The sequence below is a fragment of the Rhamphochromis longiceps genome, linkage group LG22, assembly GCF_057381845.1.
Source record: "Rhamphochromis longiceps isolate RC_006_pf linkage group LG22, R_longiceps_female_GT1.1, whole genome shotgun sequence".
In the NCBI taxonomy this organism is placed as follows: domain Eukaryota; kingdom Metazoa; phylum Chordata; class Actinopteri; order Cichliformes; family Cichlidae; genus Rhamphochromis; species Rhamphochromis longiceps.
The window spans coordinates 21,803,772-21,823,250 of NC_140577.1; the positions used below are offsets into that span (position 1 = coordinate 21,803,772).

The 19,479-nt window shown below is 40.3% G+C and overlaps 2 protein-coding genes across 2 annotated transcripts; both read right to left on the reverse strand.

Moving 5' to 3' along the window:
* Window positions 1-729: 729 nt before the first annotated feature.
* Window positions 730-4,066, reverse strand: hoxa11a (homeobox A11a). Its single transcript, XM_085396550.1, has 2 exons — window positions 3,192-4,066; window positions 730-2,260 (listed from the first exon to the last, which is right to left on the reverse strand). The coding sequence occupies exons 1-2, from the start codon at window positions 3,856-3,858 to the stop codon at window positions 2,028-2,030; spliced, it is 900 nt and encodes a 299-aa protein (XP_085252676.1). The 5' UTR covers window positions 3,859-4,066; the 3' UTR covers window positions 730-2,027.
* Window positions 4,067-13,411: 9,345 nt separating this feature from the next.
* hoxa13a (homeobox A13a) lies at window positions 13,412-18,724 on the reverse strand. The gene is made up of 2 exons (XM_085396448.1): window positions 14,383-18,724; window positions 13,412-13,837 (listed from the first exon to the last, which is right to left on the reverse strand). The coding sequence occupies exons 1-2, from the start codon at window positions 15,032-15,034 to the stop codon at window positions 13,590-13,592; spliced, it is 900 nt and encodes a 299-aa protein (XP_085252574.1). The 5' UTR covers window positions 15,035-18,724; the 3' UTR covers window positions 13,412-13,589.
* Between the last annotated feature and the right edge of the window lie 755 nt (window positions 18,725-19,479).

Here is a 19,479-nt window from a genome sequence, read left to right on the forward strand (position 1 = left end):
AATTAGGGACGGAATTCCAGCGCGCAGTAAAGGATGCGCAAGGCAAGGCCGGACTATGGCAGCGAGAGGCAACCATAAACTTCAGCCTCTCTCCCTGAGTTTATGGCCCTTTTGACTGTCATATATGAACGCCAATGCGCTGCGGCTAGCTCCCATAAACACAGCGATAACAACAGCAAATATGGCGACCCTCGCCAAAGGAGACTCCAGTTGGAGAGGGTTCCCAAAGCCAATCAGCAAAATGACAGTTTGCGCACACGGACAGACACAAGCAGAGAGAAAAGATTCGAGAATAAAGTATGGTGCAATATGCTGGCAACAATAAATATGACTGTGACAGATAAAAGGTGACCTATAAGCTATCTGCAAAGATTCAGTAACAATGATTTCCTTTAGATGGAATGCAAGAATTGCAAAATATGTTATATAACTCAAAATACAGCAAGGGAGACTGAAAAATGTTTGGAGAGCACAGCAGCACAAACATAATTTAAGTATCGATTCAGGTTTATTATTGTTTTTATATTTGTATATTTGTGTTACCTATCTAAGCACACAGCTGGCAAAGACTCTGAATTGTTGGGTATTTATTTAATGATTTATTGATTTTGCTTCATTCACACAGGAGGAGTTTAATCTGCAGTAGTGTGGTAGAGAGTGCGACTGTTTGGTTAATATTTCGTATTTCAGCCTTTAAATTCACTGAAAGTCATTGTTTCCGTTGTTTTGTTTCATACCTGTAGGTAGCTCACTGTGATTGCGCTGTAAGTGTGAGATATATACATATATACATACATATATATATATATATACATATATACATACACACACACATTGAAAAAGCAAAGTCACTGACAAAATACAAGTCAAGTTGATTTTCGGTAATATTCCACTTTTTATTATTTGGAAATATAATGATACAATATTTCGGGCAGACCAAGCAGTTAAATTCAGTGTGATCATCCTGGCCAGCCTCGCCCTGACGGTAAAAATTAAGATTAAAAATTAATCTTTTTAATCTTCATTTTTCTTTTTCTCTTCTTTTTTTCTGTTTTATTTAAACGACAATTGTCAAGATTCAAGAATCGTGAACTGAAAATCTTGTTTAAAACGAAGGGGCCCACCGCGTAAGGTTACCTGTTGTGAACATCTCGGGGCGTGTACCTCAGTGCAAATCCACACGGACCCATCGACCTGGATTATTAATACTGGATTGATAAAATCAAAAGAGACATCTTAGAATTGATTTGGAAATTGAAAGATACGCAAAATACAAAATTAGTATGCTAATCCTTGGTTTGCAGGGCACAGAAAATACGACAAAAGCTCGTTTTGAGGTCAGCTCAGACTACAACATGGGATCCCAGTAGTCAGCGTGTATTAACCGATTTTAGCTTGGATAGCCGTGGCATCAAAGTAAGATGGTAAACGAGAGGCTACAAAATAAATAAGCACACAAAACAAGAAAAAACCCACATCATTGTCATCCGTCGGATTCATTATTTGGTCACACCAATATAGATTCGGTTGGCAAGATATTCACCATCAGCCTAAATCCACAAGTTTTCTGATTTGAAAAACAGGAGAAAAAAAATCAGATCTTTTGAATACAAAATACACTAGATCAGTCAATTCATTACGTCTTTTTTTCTTTTCTTTTTTTTTTCTCGCGCGAAAGGAAAATGAAGCGTCTTAGGTCACATTATGAACAAGGCCTTCGCAAACACAGTCTTGGCGATGTCAAAAAATCTACATTTTCAAAAGTGAGACAATGAGGAGCGAAATCAAAGTCCGCGGACCCCCTCTGTTCGTACTCCCTCTTTGTTTGAGTATTGCAGATCACAAGATACTGTTGTCCTCGAACTTGAAATTAACCATCGAGCAGTGCTGCTGCTGCTGCTGCGGCCAATGTGGTACACAATGTACACGGGGAGAGACACAGCCAGGCGAGTCAGTCAGTCTGTAAACGTAACCAGTCCCACAAGCAGAGGACTAATGGAGCTGTGGCCGTCTTCTCCCCGACCCCCCTAAAGCAGAGGATTGGACGTATAATATTGTAATCTGTCTCTGTTTAGTTTCTTCTCCTTCATGCGACGGTTCTGAAACCAGATCTTTACTTGTCGGTCGGTCAGGTTGAGCATCCGAGACAGTTGCAGCCGCTTCTCCTTGTTTATGTACACACTGAAAAAGAATTCTCTTTCAAGTTCTCTGATTTGATATTTGGAATAAGGGCATCTTTTCTTCCGGGTCCTCTGTCCACCTGAAAGCCACAAAAATAGAAGAGGGAGAAGAAGAAATACAGGCGTCACAGAAAATCTAAACACTTCAAATTAGCCGTGACTATTTTACAGAAAGAGATTTATACGGGTGGGATGTCGCCCAGATTACGCATGAGAGGATTTCCTGAACATGAAGCATTAATAACATATTTCCCATTTCAACCTTTCAAGTGTCATATATACTGATATTATATTACACTGGAAAGATTACCAAGCCATTCGCTGCTGGCTCGCTAGACAATACACTTGGGCTTTGACCTTTACTAGCAAGTGAAAACAACAAGTTCACTTTAAAGTAGACGCCTCTGGTAGACGCAGGTAAATGAGACTCTGCTGCATTGAGTTTTACGTGAAAGCTTTTTTGGTTTGTTTGTTTTTTGTTTTTTACAGAGCAAATAAAGGGGAAATGTACAAGTAGGAACAGCAGCTCCATGCTAGCTTTAACATAAGACCTCGTGTGTGCTAAACCTTAAACCAAAGGCACCACCCTCAATTACATGCAAGGGGTCTTTTTAACGCTAAGAACCCGTGAAACAAGCACGGTCATAATAAGTGGATATAATCAACGCGGATCTGTATAGCAACTCATTGCTGGGCATTACTGGGTATATATATATATATATATATTGGTAATATATTATATATATTATATATATATTATATATATTGGTAAACATCGGGGAGTTTTACAGAAAAATATCCGCCTTGGTGTCTTTCACGGCCAATTTCAACTCCAAACACGTGATCCTGCAGTTTATAACAAAGTTTTGTTGGGGGGTGGGAAGGGGGTGGGGGGTCTGCAGGCCCTCTATAAACCTTATATGCTTATAAAACAGCATATAAAATTTTTAACAGCGGCGCGCAAGATTGCAAACTTTCTCTCATAACCGAGGCGCTGACTTTAATACGTACTACTGCCGCCGGTTTTCTCCTCATTGTTGCCGGAAGACAACTCCGGGCTGCTCGTTTCATCCCGCTGCTCCTTCGACTCGCTGTCCGGGCACGATGGCGCTTCCTCCTGCACGGAGCCGGGAGGCTTGGTCGCCGTTTTGTCCCCTGAGTAGCCATTCGCGGAGGAGCTCTCCGACGCGTTCCCGTACGCCGTCTCGTAAAACTGGTCGAAAGCTTGCGGCAGCACTCCATTTCTGCCCACATTCCCATAGAAATTGGTAGCAGCGGAGCCAGCACTCGCGTGGTGGTGGTGGTGGTGGTGGTGGTATGCGGCAGCGGCGGCTGCTGGGCTGCTTTTACCGAACATGTCCCCTACGACGGCGGATTGAGCTGACAGGCAGTCCCGGTGTACCATGTCCTCCGCGCTGGGGTAGCACTGAGGCAAGTTCCCCCGGTGCGGCCATTTACCGGATGCATCAATGGCTGCATAGTCCCTGAATGTCACTTCTCTGACGGGTTGAACCTGCGGGAGGTTAGAGGAGTAGGAGTATGTCATGGGGCGGGTGGACGGGGTCTGGGACAAAAACGATGGAAGACCGGAGAAATCAGCGCCCGCCGACACATAATACGTGCAGCTGGGCAGATACATGTTCGATCCGACGGGGACCCTTTCGTCAAAATCCATCATCGTATTCACCCACTTCTACAACTCTCTGCTGGGCTACGATTCCTCTATAACCGCCCTGAACATGGCTCTGAAGCGCCGTGCCTCTTGCCTCTTTGAAGCAGGTTCGCTAAGCAGAAATTGGGAGACGTAGGCTGACGTGGAGAGTCATCTCCATCCACTCCACGGAGGAGGAGGTCACGTGACCGACCACACGGCAGAAATTGACAGATTTTCAGGCCCCACTTGTGTGTGCGTGCAGTGTGTGCGCGTATAGTGTGTGAGCGCGCGCCACGTCGCGCGTGCGCTTGCAGGAAAGAGTGTGTGCGTGTAGGAGTGTAAGAGACATGACTGCTGTGTGTCCTAAAGCTTGACATTGGTGCTTTTATCGCCATGTTTGCTTAAAAATAAATTCCTTAACATGCAACCGTGTCAGGAGAATGATGAACCATAAATGGATGCTGCCTGTTGCAGTCAAAGTTTTATGCAGTCTATTTACACCTCAGATGCTGAAATCACTTTTCAGTCTTTCGGGGGGAAATGTGCATGAAGACTTGTTTAATAGCAAAATGAAAAAAAAAGAAGGATCATGAACACTACATTGTCCAAACTATCTAATATGAACTATATAACTCGAACAACACATTATCAGAGGAAGAAAACAGCTTATTTGTAAAGTCCGCTTTTAGAAATGTCTGAGTGGTCATCATTAGGTGGCTTTTACGGCACAGCATTTGGCTGAGTGGGCATTTGGTTATCAGGGTCATGTTCAAAGTAGCGGCTAATGTTTCAGCTGGCCACAGCCTTGTCTTAGAACCATTATAAGACCAAACTGGAATTTTGACAGGATAAATTCAAAACGTCTTTAAAATAGGTAGCTCGAGGAACAGTTTCTAACTTCAAGACATAAAACACACAGTGTGTGTACAAAACCTTGTGCCATTAATGGATTATCAAATAATAATATTAAGACGTTTACTTGAAATTATTGTGATAGTTAATACGTACCCTCAACATTAGAAGAAACTGACAGATATTCCGCAAGCAACAGCGATCAATTGTTGCGAAAAATACTCATCAGCTGAAAGGTACAGTCTGTTGCCTAAATATAGAATGCTTCAATGTCCATATTTAATTAGCTTGTTGCTGAATAACAACATTGTTCCATTTTTAACGGGTTTCGCCTCGCTCTTCTGCTTTGCTTCAAGTTAACAATTTTATGCATCTGCTGGCAGCTTTTAAAGTTGCAACAGTCAAGCTTGCTCCACTTTTACGCATGGCGATCTCGCAGCATTTTGGTCCAAATATGTATCCAAATGTTCACTGTTAAGCAAGAAGACGGCGTCCAGAAATTTACATGACATTTAGATATCATTATGTACTGACAAATAATAACTTCCACCAGTTCCGTGATATTTTTACTCAGATGAACAACGAAAAACATTTACGTAAATCTCACCACCGTGTAAAATAGTTTCTAAACACATATTAATGGATTATTTTAAAATAACAGCGCTGTCAGTATTTTTACAATTATAGCTCGGAACATGTTAGCAACTAATGTACTCTATGAATATTTTTAAGTATTGGATGTAGATAATCCAAATGGTTAAGATTGTCATATGGTCATATGGAGTCTATTCCTCACAGAAACTAAAGTAAAACAAGATAAGAAATGTGTTGAATCCTGTGAAATAAATTTCTGCTATTTGAATTGGGGAAACACGCCACAGTGCACATTCCCCGGCTCCCTGCTCTGAGGCCACCGTGGAGCTTGTTTTGGAGAGGCTGCAACTTGACTCTAATGTGCTGTGAATGAGAGACCTGAGCTCGGATTAAGACCGCCGCGGCTGGTCTGCCCCCACTGCCCAATGTGCATATAAGGGATTCGAGGGGCTCTTGATGGCACATGTGAAACATGACCTTGAAATATCATACATACTAATAATACTGTGCGAGAACCAACTAATACTAGAACCCAGCGATTGTGTCAAAAAGAAAAACGGAAAAAACCTGATATGAATCGTTCCAGACCCTTACAGGCAGTTTAATGTGGATAAATTTCAGGGACACAAACAACTCGAGTGTCTTTGCGGTCACACGCTCCGCCTCTCGGTCAATCCAGACAAATTCTAAGAGTTGTGCCGAAGCTTTTAAGCTGTAATTGAGGACAGGATGCCCAGGAAAACCAAAGCCAGCACTGCACAGACCTGGGTTTTTATAGCTGCTATAGTATTCTTGTGCGCCTTTCCCCTCAAGCCAGACAGACACCACAAAATCGGTCAAGCGTGATAGGAAGTCACCACCTACACTGACTCAAAGTCAGCAGCTGGGGAATTTCAGCAACATAGAAACATGTGTCTGTACACAGCTAAGGTAAGAGTTCTCCTTTGAATAAATCGGTATTTCTCTAAGAAATGTCTAGAAATATTACAATTTTTGTTAATTTTAACAAAGACAGTGATCATAAAACAGTTGATACAAGTGAGCTGAGAGCCAGATTTATGTCAAATGTGCTTTCGTTAAAGGAAGTCGTTCTGTGGATCCTCAGTCCGCCTTTCGTGTGTTGTTTTTGGTCAGAAAAAAAACTGCCGTCTGGCGCTGCGTAAAAGCTCTCAAAGCCAAAGCTTTGTCTCTTCGGTCGACTTCAAGTTCGGGGAGAGAGGGGGTCCTTCACAAAGAGCAAAGGGCTCCATTTGCCCCGGATGGAGTTCCATTTAATTGCCTTTGCATCCACTCATGCCTTGAGTCGCAAGATTGCCTGATAACGTGAATTTATAATTGCAAGCAGCTAATAGTATGTCTGTTATTAGAGTTGTGGGCCCTAACCGTCTGCTGTGGTTTTTATCCAAATTATCAATAGAAGAGAAAACAACACACTCCTTGTGTGACTTCGTGCTCAAAGCGACCCCTTAGAGTTCAGCTTTGTCTTGTGCCTAGTATCCACAGTCAGCATCTAGCTGATAAGTTTTATGATAATAATAATAACAATAATAGTAATAATAAAGGGGGTTGGGGTATAAGACATAACCACGCGAGACTATTCAATAGATTTGACACCAAGACAGACAAATAAGTGACTTTACTCAAGGGCACTCGTTTTTATGACCTTAAAGTTTCCTTGTTGTGTTTTCTTTAACGCACACAGCACGCATAAACACACATTGGATTTGCTTTTTTAGAACAAACACGCAATTAAAGAAAATTGTGCATAAAATAGCAACACTTCAAAATAAGAGTCCTTGGTTTGGCATAGTGGCATAGTTTGGCATTGTTTTTCCGTTTTTTTCTTTTTTTGTAGTCAGGACGAGAATGCGACGTGTAGATTGCCCAATCCTTGTGTCATAAAACCTTGTCAGACAACAAGTAAACAATCAAGTGTGGGGAGGATCTGAAAGTACAGTTTAACGCCCTGTCAGGTAGGCCCTGTAGGCCGTAAAGGGGGCTAAATAGGAGTATTCAATCTCCTGCAGTGAAACCTCCTGTAGTTTCAGTCTTCAAGGAAAAGAAAAAGCTCAGAGCTTTACTACAGGCTGTTTTTTGTTTTCATTCTGTGGCTGAGAAATAGGCCACCACACCTGCACCTCAGAGGATCTATTGACTAGATTCTTCATCTCAAAATCTTCCTTAGTCTAAACAAATACACAAACAGTCGACCAACACAAAAAGAACACAGGTGTTTGATTGTGCCTTTTAATGAGCGTGTTCCTATATTTTCAATAAAACACAATTTTACTAAACACTTTGCTTTATTGCGCATAAACCAGCCGGGAACTGCACTACCAAAATAGCCAACAGATTAGCCTAGAGTAGACTAATCATGGCTTCCTTTATTTCTGTTTCGCCAAAGCAGTTCTTCAAACTGCAAATTCGTCTGCTTGTGTGTCCTAAAAAATCGCACTACATTAATATATAAAGTGTTTTTGAACTTGAATTGTACATGGGCTTGCTCAGCCGCCACCATCTTACTGGGGGATTATAAAACCATCAGACTGAAACATGAAACAATCAGAGCTCGCACTTGGTTGCGTACAAACGAACGAGCTGGAATATATCAGCAAACGTGAACCCGATTAAGCGAACATCTGTTGATTTATCCACAGGTGACAGAAACGAGGGCGATGACAGAGAGGCCTGGTGGACCACACAAGGGCTCCAAGGCGAAACTGACCAACTCCACGGTCAACGGGAGCGCCTCCGGCTAGTCAGGGGAGAATCACAAGGCTGGATTAGCCTGCAGAGGGTGTCATGAGAAACAAGGCGCCAGGAGGAGCGGGACTGGACAAAAGGACATAAAGTGGTGTGGTGAATAAAAGAATATTTACAAAGAGGTCATTTGAAAGAATAACAAGGAATACGAGAAAGAACCAAGACGCGAGTAAAGCGAAATTAAAGGATTTCATCTTCATTAATAAAAATAAAACTCCTCACAAAGTACAAAATAGAATAATGAAATAGAAAATTCATTTTTTTTACATAAAAAGCGTTCGGCAAATAAACCCAGAAATTGTGAGTATTCTTAGAAGATCTTAGTTATTTTATTTCTTATAGGTAACCAGTTGGATTTCAGTCCTCTAATAAATAAAACTAGAAGCCTACATGCGCCAGATCTTTGGTTGAGTTCCAGTGTTTAGTTGCGATCTCCCACAACATGAAAAAAACGATCGCTTTGAAAGGACATTTGATAAAATTACACGACCATGCGACGTTTAGTTTTACTTAAACGAGGAGAGAGAAAAAATCTGTTTGGGGTCTTAAAACAGGCGCAGTGTGCGTCAAATAACGCAAATCCCGACCTGCGTTTCTTTCTTTCTTTCTTACTAAAAAGTCACATTTTTACACCACATTAACCTTCAGTATTTTCCTTTTCTGTTGTATATTTTTTCAGCTTGCTCGGCGCTGAAATGATCTTCTCAAGATGTTGACATCTTGCGGACGCAACGCCGAGTTTCTTGCTTTTTTTCTTTTTTCTTTTTTCTTTTTTCTTTTTTCTTTTTTCTTTTTTCTTTTTTTTCTTTTCTTTTCTTTCTTTTTTCTTTTGTTTAATTGCTGAATCTAAGCTCAAATAATAATGGGCGACTTCAAAAATTCTACTTTCGTTCACAAATATAAATGGCCCTCATGGTTACCAAATCATCGTGAAATAACGGATTATACTTTAAACTGTCAAGTGGATTTTAATTCTTTTTTTTTTCTTTACGTGGATTCACAAACAAATGTGAAACTCCCACAATTTGCTTCACTTATTATAAATGAATCTTCTAAATCAGGTAAGATGATTCAGTGAATTTGCTATTTATATATGAGAAGGACAGCAGGTTCTAAAAAACAACAACAGATGTATTTCTTTCGTTTCCGTGGAGTCTTTTCGACTTGCCCACATAATAAGAATTCAAGTTATCACAGATCAACTGATCACACAATTGATTCGACATATTATGTATAATGATCTTTGTTATTGTTGACCACCATTTAAAATGAACAATTTTGTGCTGGGGGTGTTCGCAAACCTACAAACGAGTGGCTAGCTTTGACTGACGCATCCTTGCCGGTACATCCTTCTTAAATCTAGTCTGTATACCCTTCGTGAATGAAGACAGTACATTTTGGGGCATTTATACATGAAACCAAATGAGATGATCTGATATCCGGACAGGAAACCCGCTCTGTCTATAAAGACTGAGGCGCCGACTGGGGCATGGAGGAGGCTTTCATATAATCTCGGTCAAGTGCTTCTATTGGCCCGCTGTCACGGTCTTGGGTAAGCTTATGTCCGCTTGGGGTCTTTGTGCTGTATTACAAGATTATCTTCCAAAATCACGCTATCAAGCTTGAAAGCTGCACTGCAGGCTAAGTGAAGGTTGCAGGCCTGTCCTCCATTATGCTCAGAGACAGCGAAGGTCAATGTAAAGAGCAACGCAAAGAGCCGGCCCTGAATGCAGAGCTCATTCACGGCTGACAGCGCGTGGAGTGATGTTGTGCATCGTGTACAACACAGTTTCTACAATCTAAGCATGTCAAATTGTCCAGTGTTATTTCATAGGACGCATTTTTTATTTAAAGAAAACACTAACAGTGACTTTTGTCCATTGCTTGTTTTGTTTTTGTTTTATCATTACCTTCCACTGTGTAAATTAAAAGCTGATAGTAAAATAGAAACGCGTTGAAATTTCTGCGCTTTCAAAACTCATTCTCTAGTTTATTTGACATTCTACAACATGCTAATTGAAACCTTTTTATTCTCTAAAACAAGCTGTAATACACTCTTTATCCTTAGTGTGGCAGCAGAATTCAATTTTTGAACACAGTGCGGTCCAGCCTCCAGAGTTTTCTAGCCACGGTCCAATCAAAGATAGCTCTCGCGAGGAGAGAGGGGTAGGCGGAGCATTGTGCTTTGAGCTTTGGACTCTCACGTTGTTTCTCAAGCTGCAGGCGGGACTTTCGTGTTTGTTTTGGTTTTCACTAAGCCAATAGCAACACGCTCTACTTCCTCGTAGCCAATAAACTTACACTTAGGTAATGCCACAAGTAACTTCCGCTCCGCAGCTTCCGCCTCTTCAACGCTTTCCTGTGCGTGTTTTTCGGGAGCAGAGGCGCGTTCTGGAGTCAGACATCAAACTTTTCTCCACATCTATGTGCTTGTTTAACACGTGCGCGCCCCGCCGCGCCGACGTCAGAAAACGTGGCAGAGACGTAACATCACATTTCCTGCTCTCTGACTGCTGTCTCACATGGCTCTGGTGTTTGTCCTGATCAGCCAGCTGGGCATGTGCGTGATAGGAGCACAAGATATGGCACTACAGAGCATTTAAAAACGGTTCATAGTCCGGCCCACTGTTGACTTACTTTATGCAACCCATAGCAAATGTTTGTTTTCATCCTACTAAGGTGGGTTTTTAACGCGCAAACGAAAGTAAATACCGTATGAATGGTAAATTAAACTCGCTGATCAAAATCTGTTCAAAGCCTAAGAACAGCAAACAAAAAAGGAACATAAAGTAGATATTAGACCTACACAAATAAGGCTGAAATTTTTAGTCAGACTAAGCGACTGGGGTTTTGGCTATAACCAAACAACAAAGAGGATATTGATTATGCTAATGAATAAACTATATAGTAAGTAAATAAGTAAGTAAGTAAGTAAGTAAGTAAGTAAGTAATAATAATAATAATAATAAATTAACAACACTGTCCTCGTCATTAGGTGATAAAAACATGATAAGATGAAATAAGATGTTTAAATTAATAATAATTATCTATCTAACTATCTATCTATCTATCTATCTATATATCTATATATCTATATCTATCTCTCTCTCTCTCTCTCTCTCTCTCTATATATATATATATATATATATATATATATATATATATATATATATATATATATATATATATATATATATATATATATAACAACATTTAAATATTTAATTTATTATTTTTTATTAAACCTTAAGGTTAACCCAGTGGCTATAGCGATGTCTGCGATTTCACGACTGGCAACTATCTGGTAATGCGATTAGTACGCAACTCTACGTAGTCTCTCAAGAAAGTATTTAAGGATAACAATTTAACAGACAGACACAATGTACACGATAACATTTACACCATACCTAGAAATTCTGACCTTTTTAATTCACATTTTATTTAGGAAAATAAATCTAAGCACACATTAAATATGTTATTTATTTCCATGTTTTTATTTTTCATTGTTTTGAAATGAAACAGTTCCGTGCGAAACAGTGCTGTCGGGAAGACACCAAACACGTAACCCTCTGAATAAACTCTGCAATCCAGTCGTTGGGTATAGGTCGAAATTTCTAAGGCATTCTCTTAGACCTTTTAAAGGGAGTTTCAATGTAAGCCTACTTAAAACAACAAAGCATAATCAAACAGATACGGGGATTCTCATAAGTGTTCACTGTTTTTTTGTTCTCTCACATTTTCAACAAAGACCAACGAAGGTGAATACTTTGCCAAAAGAAACTTTCTGATTCATCAATCCGGAAAAAATTTGGGCTTTTTGCAAATTATATAAATATTAATATACATTTTTGTTTGCTTTGATTTTAGTTTAAAAAAACACACAATCTCGGCGCTCCTTCACAAACGCTTAACTTTGACTTTAACACACAGAAAAAAACTTTAATATTAAATCAATATTAAATATTAAATCAATAGCTTCCAGTGTGCAGTGAGTCCGTGTGAGCACTTCGGACATATCGCAAAGTTTAATATGTCTTCAATAAAAAGTAAATTGTGGTTCCACTTGTTCCTCCTGCGTATGTTTATTCTCCCGCGTGGTCAAAGTCAAGGCTAAAACACTAGGGCTACTGACTAAGTTCATTATTATCATTATTATTATTATTATTATTATTATTATTATTATTATTATTATTATTATTATTATTATTATTATTATTATTATTATTATTCAGGCCTCTAAGCTTTGAATGGGATGTCCTGACCACTACAGTATTTTCCACAGTCGTCACTAGATGGCGATGTAAGCTTATATTTCAGCACAGACCAGCCTCAACTGATTTATTTCCTCTAATCCCACAGCCAAACGGGAGTCTACAGCACAGTTCAAATATTTGACTTTCTAAATATAATTTGTATATAGCATTTCTGGATAAAGTTCACCTCGAACCCAGCAAAGCCACTACGAGATAGTATAACTGTAAAAGCTGGCTGTGCGTCTCTACAGCAAATCTGCGGGCCTTCATCGTATTTTAAATTCCTATTTCGTAAAAAAGGAAAATTCGCCTTTTTTTGTTCTTACGTAAGGTAAATACGTTTAAAGGAAAAATAATGTTTATATTAAATTGAGCTATAATCACTCAAATAAACTCAAAGGATACAAACTTAGATAAAATTCAACCAAGTCCATATTTTATTGGGACGGACTTTAACGCCGACATATTGGGACTCACACACAACCTGGATATCACGCCGGAATTTACTTTTACACTTATTTACAAACACAAGAATACGCACACACATTATAAAAGCTATGATTGACATGAACACACATCAGTCATATCATATGACGATTATCTAAGCATGATAATAAGAATTGCACCATGGACTGAATATGCATGAGAGCACGGATTCATATGATAAAACTATACTTCATACAAGTTAAACATGTGGGTAGGTTTTTAAAAAAAAAAAACAAGAAGAAGAAGAAGCCGGGATTGATTAATATTTAACATCCCACAAGGTCCAAATTTGTCACACCGTCACTTCCTGTGAATCTTCCATTTATCACTCTCGTTAAAAAGTTGTAGTCTAGATAAAGGTGTAGCTCGGTGGCGCACACACCTGAGGTCACTTTGAGAGTGAGCATGCCAAAAGAAAATAATAATAATATTAACAAGAAGAAGAAGAAGTCACGCCTACTGCAGCTATACATTTTCTCTTTTCTCCCACTTGAGTCTCTGAACAATATTTAACAACAAGTAGCAGGAAGAGGTGGGTCCGGAAAGTTTGTCTGGGGAGCTCCGGGAAAACATTTGCCTACATACATATGAATCATAATCGGTCATGAAGGAGCTGCTTGCCCTAATCCGTGTGTGTGTGTGTGTGTGTGTGTGTGTGTGTGTGTGTGTGTGTGTGTGTGTGTGTGTGTGTGTGTGTGTGTGTGTGTGTGTGTGTGTGTTTTAATTTCCCATAGATTTTGTCCGTCATCTAAAAATCAAAAAATGTGTAAAAAGAAAAAAGAGAAAAAGAGAAAAAAGAAAAAGAAACTAGCTGATAGTTTTCAGCTTGTTGACGATTTTCTTCTCCTTTACGCGTCTGTTTTGAAACCATATCGTGACCTGTCGCTCGGACAGGTTGGTCTGAGCGGATATCCTCCTCCTTTTGTCCTTTGTGATAAATTTATTGGCGGCGTACTCGCGCTCGAGTTCCTTCAGTTGCACCTTGGTGTATGGCACGCGCTTCTTTCTTCCACGTCGATAAGACCCGGAGTCTCCCCCGGCGTGAGACACTGCGTCTGAGAAGGAAAAAAAATACAGAGAGAGAGAGACAAAAGAACATGTGATAATCTGCCTCTAAACTTACTCTCAGAATAAAATTTCCCTCCCACGAAAAAAAAAGAAAAAAAGAAAATGTAAATAGTTGAGTGACACACTTTCAACCTTTTTTTTAAATAAAATAAAATATTTCATGATGTTTGAGGTTATTGATGAAAATGAGAAATCCTCAAACCAACTGGACAGGCTTGACTCTTTAATGATAAGTGATTGATAAAACAATAGAAAAATGTATTTGTGTAATTTTCTCAAAGGAAAACGCAACTTAGCGCATTTTAAAGCGTCCTCATATTAATCTAGTCGTTTTAACGCCCTTTGCTGTATTGTCGCTTACATTTGTTTTGTCATACATTTGAGATGTTCTTCCCACAGTGAGGGAGATTTTATCAACACGCCATGTACTACTGCACCATACATACTGGATTTGCTGTGTGTACTATCGGACTTAAATTGTCAAAAAGCTGCTTCCTGTAAAGGATGGATTCTGTGTAAGGCACATGCCTACCTGGTATGGAGGATTTCCACATGTGTCCGGGCTGAGGCTGCTCCTTGGCGCAGTAGACCTGGCTGTTCCAGCCGTTGGAAGCGAGAGTCCACGGTTGGTAGCTCTCCATAGGCAGAAGAGACTCGTGTCTGGCCTCTGAAGACGCGCTGATAGTTGGCACTACTGGGACGTCCAGGTAACTGGGGACAGGTTGGTACGGGCCAGAGGGATACGTTGGATAAAAAGCAAATTCCTTTGCCCGGGAGGCGAAATCGTCGCCTGAGGCGGACGTGTCCATGTATTTCTCCCCATACGCGGAGGGGGGCTGCGCTCCACACGACTTTATGCTGCTGTGATGCGACATTCTGCACGGGTAACCGAAGTACCCGTACGGCAGGGACGCGCTGGACGAATTCTGAGCTGCAGAGCAGGGGCTGCACTGTTTCACAGGCTCGCCCATCCCGGAGGTATGCACGTCGCTGGACGAGTACGCCGTGCTTGGTGCCAGGGATGCGGGGTGCGCCATCAGATTCCTGCACTGGTTCGCAGCAAAGTTGCCACCAGCAAAACCCTCCATGTTCTTGCTCACTTCATCGGAACCGCCGCCGTTGTCGTAGAGGAACATCACCGACGGGTCGACCCAGCGAGGACGGAGGAGCAGTGACGTTGTCATAGCACGGCATCCAACATTGAAGCTTATGGCTCTTTTTTAAAAAGCCCTCAGACTGAAAAAAGGGAGATACTGCTTCCCGGAGAGTAAAGCCACTCTGACGCGCACAAGAGCGCAGATGTGGCGCTGTTATTGGTCCAGATGTGGTCACGTGACCGGGCTATGCAAAGAGGACGGTAAACATCAGCAGATAATTAAATGGAGAAAAATGCGGCGAAGGGAAGGTGACTGCACCTATCGAGGGGTTTGACTTTTGTCATATTTGATTTAACCAGCATGGATGATGTGCATTAATTTCAAAACAGAACGTAAGGTACAATTTACATGAATCTGTGCTTACGCTCATTTAGGTTTCATGCATCCAAATGATAGAATTTCGTCATTTTGAGAGGAGAAATGCTTATTTTCACATATGCAAACAAGAGTCGATTATTTAAAGGTATTCAACAATTTTTTTTAAAAAAAGAAAGAAAACCGTTGTGACCCAGGCAGTTACATATGACTCATATGCAACGCTTTTAGCCTTTACGCATGCATACTGACCTGCCTTTGTTTGCCTCGCTGTACAAATTCTAATATTATAACACTCTTTACAACAGAACCTTCTTAGTGTAAAAATAAAGTCTGATATATCTGTGCATTGCACCGCTATACACGGAATTAAACAGGGTACTTCTGTCTCCCGCTGATACGCCTCTGTTTGCGCTTTATCCGCTAGGACGTGTAAGATGAAAAAAAAAGTTTGATCCTAGTAACTTGGAGGTATTGAAATAACACATATATAATATATATAAACACGTATAATGAGGCGCATGCGTGTAGTTCTGAAAAGGAGACAGGGTTCACTTGTGTATTTCGATAGCAGTTTTAAAAAAGAGAAAAGAGGACATGAGAGATAATCTCGTGTTGTGGGGGATTATTTTATACACTTGACTTCAGACATGTTTACAGTATGCAAAATCAGAAATCAGAAAAGCTCTCGACATGGTGTGCGTGCGTGTTTTTGCATAGGACGTAAACGCGGTTGGAGGCCAAGGTCAAGTTGAATGTTGCTGTCTAGCCATCCAGTCCCTCGGCCTATTCAGGCTTTGAAGAGACCGTCTGAGCTCTTGAAAAGAGCGGAAGGGGGGTGAGAATTCCTGTCCCAATGAACGCTATTGGAGGACATTAACTTTTACTGTCATTTTGTTATCTCCCCTGTTTACTCTTGCGAACTAGTTCGAACCCGCTCCTTCTTCTACTTCTTCTTCTGGGTGGCACGTAGGCCTATACCTTTGAATCCCAGCGTTGGAAATGTAAAAAGGATAGGGCTGGGGTTTTGTTTTATTATTCTTTTCGGGGTGTTTCTTTCTCTCTTTTTTTCTTCTTCTTTTGGTAGACATGTGTGAAAAAGAAAACGTGTGTGTGTGTGTGTGTGTGTGTGTGTGTGTGTGTGTGTGTGTGTGTGTGTGTGTGTGTGTGTGTGTGTGTGTGTGTGTGTGTGTGTCTGGTCTGCTGGTTAGTGTTTATGACCAGTGGCTCTCCGTCTATTCACTGCAGTAGGACCTGGTGGATTTTCCCTCGTGGTTGTTACCAGATTTTCCAAATCCACCATAAATTGTCACCTACATGTCCCCGTGTGTACTGTTTCTGCTATGAGACTGGGGAACTAAACACCCAAAGAGAAGCTGCTACTCATGGATGGAGCTGTTTAGCTTCAAGCCAAATACTTTATATGAGAACAGTAATTTTTAAAAATTGTTCCGTCACATTTGTTATCTAAAATATGAACAACTGTACAGTAAATTCCAACACATCGTTAACTTCGATAATATATCAAGTGAAACTAGATATTAATAAACAGTAAACACGGATTTAGGCAGTTTGGTTTTATATTGTGAACCGTAGACTTGCTGGCACCGGGCGACAAAAAAGGGATGGACTGAGGTTGTTAAACAAAAGGAAGCTTAAGACAGCAGTTTGTGTTAAAAAAAAAATAGAAATAAATAAAAAGTGTGCTTGATGTTTTATCTTTTTGGGGGGAGGTGCTTGATTTAAGAGGCATATGATGCAGATGGAGAGAGAGTATTTGGGATGGATATTTTTTTCTCTTCTTTTTAATGAGTTCCACATTTATCCAAAAGAGAGAACACCCAAAGAGATTTAATCTTAATGTTTTGAGTGTAACTAAAAATGTAAAATAAATAGCAGATTATCGTTACCAAGTTTTTTCTTTGTTTTGTTTTTTCAAATGAGCCATTAAACGTGGGTTTGTAACGCTTATTATTAAAGTGAAAGATTATGACATTCAGAACTAGGCTGCTGTCTATTTTTTTTTAGATCAAAGGGAAATCTGTTCCTTCCATGGATTTGGATTGCATAGGCTCTACCTTTTCAAATACATCTCCGTTTAGACCCATAAACCGCGTCACATGCAACATTTATTTAGTAGTCAAATGGAAAAGTTATTGCATTCGGTGGATTTGAATAATTGTAAGGCTGAAGTAAAGAGGATTCAACACGAGCTGGTCGGGGTTGGTTCTGAAGTCATCGTACAAGAAAGCTCAAGTAATGAAATCATTCATCAGCAATATGCAACAATATTTATGAGTCTCGCTACAAGGCCCGGCCTGTTGATTACACTGCCTCGTGGCGTTCTCGTCGATACGGGAAAAGCTTTTTTTTTAAAAAAACAAAAAACAAACAAAATCAAAACAACAACAAAAAACACGGTTGCGTTAAACCACACTGTGGCATATGGACTTTGTTCATGTTAAATCAAGCTGCATTTAATAAAAGTATTCTATCCATTTTTTTTAAGTGTCTTGTCTCAGAGAGACTCTTGAAAAAAAATCAGGAATCGTGTTTTTAATCTCCGTTCTGTCCTTTAATTGTTCATGTTACTCTCCTCTGGTAAGAAGACCAGCCATGGGGGCTGTCTGCGCGTCCATGTGGTCAGTCCAGACACGAGACATCCCAAAGTACAATGAACACACAACAGGAGGGGGCCAGTGCCCGCCGAGGAGACGCACAATTCACCACTGGCTTGTGCTTAAATCGTGTGGCAGGAACCTTCGTTAGAAACACCTTTTAAACGCTTAGACAATTCACTATTGAATTCTTGTCGGATTTGCATTGTATTCTCTGATTTACACACAAACGTAAGCGGGATAAAAAATGAAAGACTAAACGGTGATTAATCTTATATCTGTAAGTTCCACTAAATCAAAGTGAATTTAAATGGCATAAATTTGACGTGCACCCCTTGATCTATTTCAAGCATCCTGCAAAGTTTCTAAGACTGCGCTTTGGGATTTGGCAGCAGAGCCTGGAGGCTTTTCTCTGAGGTCATTATCAAGGCTCTGATACTGGCACTGAAGTTATGCAGTCAGAGAAAGAAAGAGCGCATTTGATCCGCGGCCTGAGCCCATGAAGCCTTGGTAAAGCAGTCTATATAAAGTTATGCCCAGCTATAAATTTATATCCTTAATAACATAAATTGGGACATAAAACATGTTTTATGTCCCAATTTATGTTATGTCGGTGTTGATCGCACGTGCTTTTGTCAAAAAAAGCTGTCAAAACATAAGAGCCAGTATGTTTTTGTGGTTAAAGCAGGGAACCACAAGGCGGTCACACACTTGTCTTTTCCATATTTTCTGGACGACTGCCTGCACTGTGATTATGACGGACTGCATAAAAGTAACAAGGAAAGCTGGCCCACTTCATTCTTTTTTCTTTTTTTTGGGGGGGGGGGGGGGGACACACATGCAGTCTAAACTAAAGGTCTACAGTTCTCTAGGAAATCCTTACTCCCACGGTGTTCCCAATAATGTTCCCTCTTGACTGACACATTTGCTGCAACTTTTCGCTGTGCTTCAGTTTCTCTCGCCGTGGGCTCAAACGTTGCGTTAACAGCCTGCTAAACTATAGCCTGTAAGCTGCATGTGAAATCACTTTATTGGCATGCGAGAACCTCCGTAAATATACAGATCTGCGCTGCCTCTCACTGCATGTTCAGTCGGTTCCACATCTGTTGTATTTCTGATCCGAAGCCACCGTCCGATTGCAGCGAGTATTATTTGCTTTTAAATGCCATCAGGCCGACAATAAGTCATTTTCTCCTTATCTAGCATCATCGTTACATTTTTAATTTGATCCACACATTATTATTATTGTTGTTGTGTTTTGGGGATTTTTTTATTATTATTTTTGCAAAATTTAAATAAAATATTTTTTAGCGAAGTAGGGTTTTCAGTGCATTTGTTTTCTTTTTCAATAATAGCATTGTGAGCGCTAAAATTCCTCCCAAATATGCAACACTGCATTCTAAATTGTAGCGTAACCATTTTTTTAACTGTAAATATACATTTTGAGCAATGGAGTGAGGTTAAATATGTGCACCTGTTAAGCTGCGTTACAGAGGTTTTGCTCTTTCTGCACTCCTAAAGCAAAGACGAAATTGTAAA

Excerpts from the sequence above, each read along its gene's own strand:
- hoxa13a (XM_085396448.1), bottom strand. The coding sequence starts at position 15,034 with ATGACAACGTCACTGCTCCTCCGTCCTCGCTGGGTCGACCCGTCGGTG. Across the intron at positions 13,838-14,382 it reads GTGGAAATCCTCCATACCAG|ACGCAGTGTCTCACGCCGGG; the intron begins GTAGGCATGTGC and ends TTTCCTTCTCAG.
- hoxa11a (XM_085396550.1), bottom strand. The coding sequence starts at position 3,858 with ATGATGGATTTTGACGAAAGGGTCCCCGTCGGATCGAACATGTATCTG. Across the intron at positions 2,261-3,191 it reads GGAGAAAACCGGCGGCAGTA|GTGGACAGAGGACCCGGAAG; the intron begins GTACGTATTAAA and ends TGTGGCTTTCAG.